Genomic DNA, 6,029 nt, shown 5'->3' with positions numbered 1-6,029 from the left:
ACCGGCTGTATCACTGCCTGGTATGGGAACTGTACTTCCCTCAATCACAGGACTCTGCAGAGAGTGGTGCGGACAGCCCAGCGCATCTGTAGATGTGAACTTCCCACTATTCAGGACATTTACAGAGACAGGGGTGTAAAAAGGGCCTGAAGGATTATTGGGGACCCGAGTCACCCCAACCACAAACTGTTCCAGCACCTACCATCCGGGAAACGGTACTACAGCATAAAAGCCAGGACCAACAGGCTCCGGGACAGCTTCTTCCACCAGGCCATCAGACTGATTAATTCATGCTGATTTGAGTGTATTTCTACATTACATTGACTGTTCTATTTATTATAAATTGCTCTGATTGCACATTTAGACGGAGACGTAACGTAAAGATTTTTACTCGTCATGTATGGGAGGGATGTAAGAAATAAAGTCAATTCAATTCTATTCAATTCAATCACTTTAATCTTGAGATACAAAACACTGAAGGCACACACTCAGCAATTTAGAAACATCTGAAAAAAAACGCAACAGATTTTTAACACCATAAATCAGCGAGTTGTTTGTTATGTCTCCCCTCTCGCTGTGAAAATGGGGACACCTCTTTTTCCCTCATTAGGGAGAGGGGAGAGAGAGAGAGCCTGTGGTATGTTGAATACTGGGTGAACGAGTAGTCTTTTTGGGGTACTGCAAGTCTGTGTGTTGTTGATGCTTTGCTGCACGCTCGAGTGCTCGGTGGGGAGGGGCGATGGTTTTTTTTGCGGGTGGGGATCGTTGCTTTGCTGCTGCTTATGCGTGGGAGGGGAGCTGGGGGGGGCTTTGGGGTTCTAACATTTAACTGTCATTCATTCTTGGGGCCACTCCTCTGTTTTCATGGATGTTTGCCAAGAAAAAGAATTTCAGGATGTATATCGTATACATTTCTCTGACATTAAATGTACCCTACTGAAACCTTTGAAAAGCTTCTTCTCCTCCATCCGATTCCTAAATGGACATTGAACCCATGAACACTACCTCACTTTTAAAAATAAACATTGTTTTCAGACTCTTTTCCATTTCACCCGAAATATCATTCCAGTGTGCCTGAAGTTTGGGACAAGTCCAAAAACAGTGGGTGAAAGTTCCAGTATTTACTTTACATTTAGAACACATTGGAGAATCCCCCGTCTGAAATTTCGAGAGATGATCTGGAGTCAGATGGGCTCTCTGCCGAATTTTGAGTTGCAATGCTTTAGTTCTATTACAAACTGAAATCTTCTTTGCATTATCACAGATGTCCTCCCACGTTTCAGCTGTAATTTCTGCTCCCAGCTCTTCCTCCCAGACCTTTCCCAGCTGCTCAGGATGTCCGCAAGAACATTCCCTCAGGATGCTGTAAAAAGTACTGTTGGAGGCTTCACCCTTAGAACGAAACACCCACTTTGCTGAAGATGGAGCTTGAACTGGACCCAGTGTCTTTCCTCTTAGCAGTTATATTATTAACGCACAGAAGAAAAAACTTTTTAACATCCAGACTTTTTGTGTGAGGAAGAACATTTTACTTTGTTGGATATCCAATAAGGCCCCTGGACTTTTTGGTTGGCGTAAATTAGATTATGAAGACACGCAGTCCTCTTTTATTGTCATTTAGTAATGCATGCATTAAGAAATGATACAATATTTCTTCTGGTGTGGTATCACAAAACACAGGTCAGACCAAGACTGAAATTAATCATGGAATACATTCCTTTGGACTTTTTGACATGTATGGTACATTCAAAAACAAATAGTTTACATAAAACATGGCAGCCTTTTCTACAGTATATAGATGTAAACCTGCCTGCTGTACTAATAAGGGCTTTTGTATAGGATGTTGTGGTGATGTCTATATTTTGATGGAAGTGTTCTGATGCCTGATATCTGTGAGGGGAAGAAATGTAAATGCAAGTGTATCTGGAAATTGAAGGTTTCGTTATGCTGAAGCAAAAAAAAATTTTAAAAATAAAATTAAAAAATAAATAAACATTATTTATATTTTGCATGATTTTAATCTATTCAATATACATCTATATACATAATGTAATTTATTTATTTATTATTATTATTATTTTCTCTCTCTGCTAGATTATGTATTGCATTGAACTGTTAAGTTAACAAATTTCATGATACATGCAGCTGATAATAAACCCGATTCTGATTCTGATTCTGATTCCGATTCTACTATCAGGATTTTGGACGCAGCTCTCTAAACTATTGTTATCTTTGTAACCCTATGAACCTCTATCAGTTCTCGGCATGGTCCCTGAACGCTCCAGAGAACACAGCCAGAATCTGTCCAGCCTCTCCTGCCAGCACCTGCCCTCAAATCCAGGGCAGCGTCCTGGTCAGCCTCTTGTGAGGCCTCTCCGAAGCCCCCACACCTGAGCTGAATACTCCAGCTGCAGCCCAAACAGGCCTTTTATATTTTTTTTAAGCCAAGTTGCAACGTAACGTGCTCAGCCCCCGGGCCCCAGTTCCTCGACTGACTAGGACAAGCGTGTTCATCTGTGCACCCACTTGTAGGGAGAATGTAGAAACCTACAGCACATTACAGGCCCTTCGGCCCACAATGTTGAGCCAACCATGTAGCCTACTGTAGAGACTGCCTATATCGCATAGCTCCATTTTTCTAATCTCCATGTACCTATCCAGGAGTCTCTTAAAAGACCCTATCATTTCCACCTCCACCACCGTCGCCGGCAGCCCATTCCACGCACTCACCACTCTCTGTGTGAAAGACTTACCCCTGACATCTCCTCTGTACCTACTTCCAAGCACCTTAAAACACTGCCCTCTCGTGTTAGCTATTTCAGCCCTGGAGAGAAAGCCTCTGACTAACCACACGATCAATGCCCCTCATCATCTATCAGGTCACCTCTCATCCTCCGTTACTCCAAGGAGAAAAAGGCCTAGTTCACTCAACTTATTCTTTTAAGGCATGCTCCCCAATCTAGGCAACTTTCCTGCACTCTTCCTGTGGTGAGGTGACCAGAACTGAGCACAGTACTCCAAGTGGGGTCTGACCAAGGTGTGATATAGCTGTAACATTACCTCACCGCGGTGGGCTTGAAACCCAGGATGCCTCTATACCTCTCACCCTCTCTTCACGAAGCTGCCATTAGGAGCCAACAGGTCCCACGCCACCAGGTTCCGGAACAGCTATTAACCCCCTCAACCATCAGAATCCGGAACCAGCGTGCTTAACTTCACTCTAATTCTACGGGCGAGCGCCATAAGGGGGCAGGAAGGGTGAAAGGGAATGGTTGAAAGCTGGAGAGCTCGATGGTAGCGGGCTAGCAGAGAGAGTAAAGGCTGAACGGTCGCTTCCGGGTTGACGGCGAAACTCGACGGGCCGAGGGATCCTCCCGCGGAGCTCTGACGTAAGGGCGGCCCCGCCCACAAGGGGGTCGGGGTGTTTCCCCGCGCAGAACCGCGCGTGCGCCAGGACAGCCACTCGTACCCCCGGCGGCGCCGGCAACGCGGGGAAACACGACCCGCCGTGTCGACTGCGCGCAGGGCGGGTGGGGAGAGCCGGCAGCGGCGACGGCGATGCGCAGCCGCATATTCCGAGACGGAAGCAAAAGGGGGCGGTAAGCGCAGGCGCGGTGCGGAGAGTGCCGGCTGGTGCGCATGCCCAGAGCGATGACGGCGGAGGCCCCGAGCTATGGCGCCGATGAGTTAGTGGCGGCCCCAAGGAAAGGGCGAAGATAGGCGGCGGAGGAGCTATGTCCCGGGCGGAGCGGGGTCCGGGAGGGGAGGCGAGTGAGAGGCGCGGGGGTCCGGGTGCGGGGCGGGGGAGAGGCGCGGGGGTCCGGGAGGGGAGGTGAGTGAGAGGCGCGGGGGTCCGGGGCGGGGGAGAGGCGCGGGGGTCCGGGAGGGGAGGCGAGTGAGAGGCGCGGGGGTCCGGGTGCGGGGCGGCGGAGAGGCGCGGGGGTCCGGGAGGGGAGGCGAGTGAGAGGCGCGGGGGTCCGGGAGGGGAGGCGAGTGAGAGGCGCGGGGGTTCGGGTGCGGGGCGGCGGAGAGGCGCGGGGGTCCGGGAGGGGAGGCGAGTGAGAGGCGCGGGGGTCCGGGAGGGGAGGCGAGTGAGAGGTGCGGGGGTCCGGGGCGGGGGAGAGGCGCGGGGGTCCGGGAGGGGAGGCGAGTGAGAGGCGCGGGGGTCCGGGAGGGGAGGCGAGTGAGAGGTGCGGGGGTCCGGGGCGGGGGAGAGGCGCGGGGGTCCGGGAGGGGAGGCGAATGAGAGGCGCGGGGGTCCGGGAGGGGAGGCGAGTGAGAGGCGCGGGGGTCCGGGAGGGGAGGCGAGTGAGAGGTGCGGGGGTCCGGGGTGGGGGAGAGGCGCGGGGGTCCGGGAGGGGAGGCGAGTGAGAGGCGCGGGGGTCCGGGAGGGGAGGCAAGTGAGAGGTGCGGGGGTCCGGGGCGGGGGGAGAGGCGCGGGGGTCCGGGAGGGGAGGCGAGTGAGAGGCGCGGGGGTCCGGGAGGGGAGGCGAGTGAGAGGCGCGGGGGTCCGGGAGGGGAGGCGAGTGAGAGGCGCGGGGGTCCGGGGTGGGGGAGAGGCGCGGGGGTCCGGGAGGCGGGGCGAGTGAGAGGCGCGGGGGTCCGGGAGGGGAGAGAGGGTCCGGGGCGGGGGGAGAGGCGCCGGGGGTCCGGGGCGGGGGGAGAGGTGCGGGGGTCTGGGAGGGGAGGCGAGTGAGAGGCGCGGGGGTCTGGGAGGGGAGGCGAGTGAGAGGCGCGGGGGTCTGGGAGGGGAGAGAGGGTCCGGGCCAGGGGCAGAGGCGCCGGGGGTCCGGGAGGGGAGAGGCGTGGGGAGCCGGCAAGTGGTGGAGAGACGGTTATCTGCGCGTGTTACCCGGTTGAGGGAGAGGGGAGACCGGAGCCCGGGTGGGTGAGGGAAGGTAAGAGAGGCTCGGGGTGTAGCCAGGGGCTTGCCAGTGGAGAAGTGTGGGGGAAGTTGGCTGGGGAAGGCTCCGTGGATGGGGCCGAGTGACTTAGCTGGGGGCAGGCTGGGGGATGGTAGGGTGTCATCAAGTTGCCTGGACAGGGAGCAGGTCAAGAACGTGGGGAGAGTGGGTGAAATGGGGAGGGTGGGAAAGGTTCTGGGGTTTGGGAGGGGAGGGACGGGAGTGGGTTCGGAGGAGGTCTTGGGGTGTGGGTTATGGTGGAAGATGGCGACCGCCAGCGGGGGAGGACAGGTGGCCAGGTGTACCTAAAAGGGGAGCTTCGATCGGCCCCTGGTCAGGCAGGGTGACGGAAAGAGGGTAGGAGGTTGAGAGGGATAGCAGAATGGCAGAGCAGACACGATGGGCCGAATGGCCAGATTCAACTCCTGTGCCTTCTGGGGAGGGAGGGGATTGTGGCAGGGGCGGGGAGTGGTGTGTGGGGGTTGTGCAAGAGGGAGGGGTTGGAGGGGTGGAAGAGAGATCACCGTGGGGTGAGGGTAAAAAGGACTGAGAGGAGGAGGGAGGAGGTTGAGTAGAGGCGGGGAGGGATGGACTGAGAGGTGGGGAGGGACAGACTGAGAGGAGGAGGGAGAGGGTTGAGGAGAGGCGGGCAGGATGGACTGAGGGGAGAGGGAGGGGGTTGAGGAGAGGCGGGGAGGGATGAACTGAGGGGTGGAGGGAGGGGGTCAAGGCGAGGCGGGGAGGGACGGACTGAGAGGAGGAGGGAGGGGGTTGAGGAGAGGCGGGGAGGGACGGATTGAGAGGAGGAGGGAGGGGGTTGAGAGGTGGGGAGGGAGGGACTGAGGAGGAGGAGGGAGGGGTTGAGGAGAGGCGGGGAGGGTCGAGAGGGATGGACTGAGGGAGGGGGTTGAGGAGAGGCGGGGAGGGAGGGATTGAGGAGAGGCGGGGAGGGATGGACTGAGGGGGGAGGGAGGGGCTTGAGAGGCGGGGAGGGATGGACGTAGAGGAGGAGGGAGGGGGTTGCAAGGGATGGACTGAGGGAGGGGGTTGAGGAGAGGCGGGGAGGGACGGACTGAGAGGGATGGGGTTGAGGAGAGGCGGAGAGGGATGGACTGAGAGGAGGAG

The 6,029-nt window shown here is 56.3% G+C and overlaps 1 protein-coding gene across 1 annotated transcript in view; it reads left to right on the top strand.

Annotated features, from left to right (window-relative positions):
* The first annotated feature begins 3,640 nt into the window (after positions 1-3,640).
* patl1 (PAT1 homolog 1, processing body mRNA decay factor) overlaps positions 3,641-6,029 on the top strand; it is a 57,227-nt gene continuing 54,838 nt past the window's right edge. The window contains 1 exon segment of the mRNA XM_072275541.1: positions 3,641-3,767. Within this exon segment, the coding sequence (XP_072131642.1) occupies positions 3,735-3,767 (33 nt within the window). The 5' untranslated portion in view covers positions 3,641-3,734.

Source organism: Mobula birostris, chromosome 13 (genome assembly GCF_030028105.1).
Source record: "Mobula birostris isolate sMobBir1 chromosome 13, sMobBir1.hap1, whole genome shotgun sequence".
In the NCBI taxonomy this organism is placed as follows: Eukaryota; Metazoa; Chordata; class Chondrichthyes; order Myliobatiformes; family Myliobatidae; genus Mobula; species Mobula birostris.
This window is presented reverse-complemented; position numbering and strand designations above follow the sequence as displayed.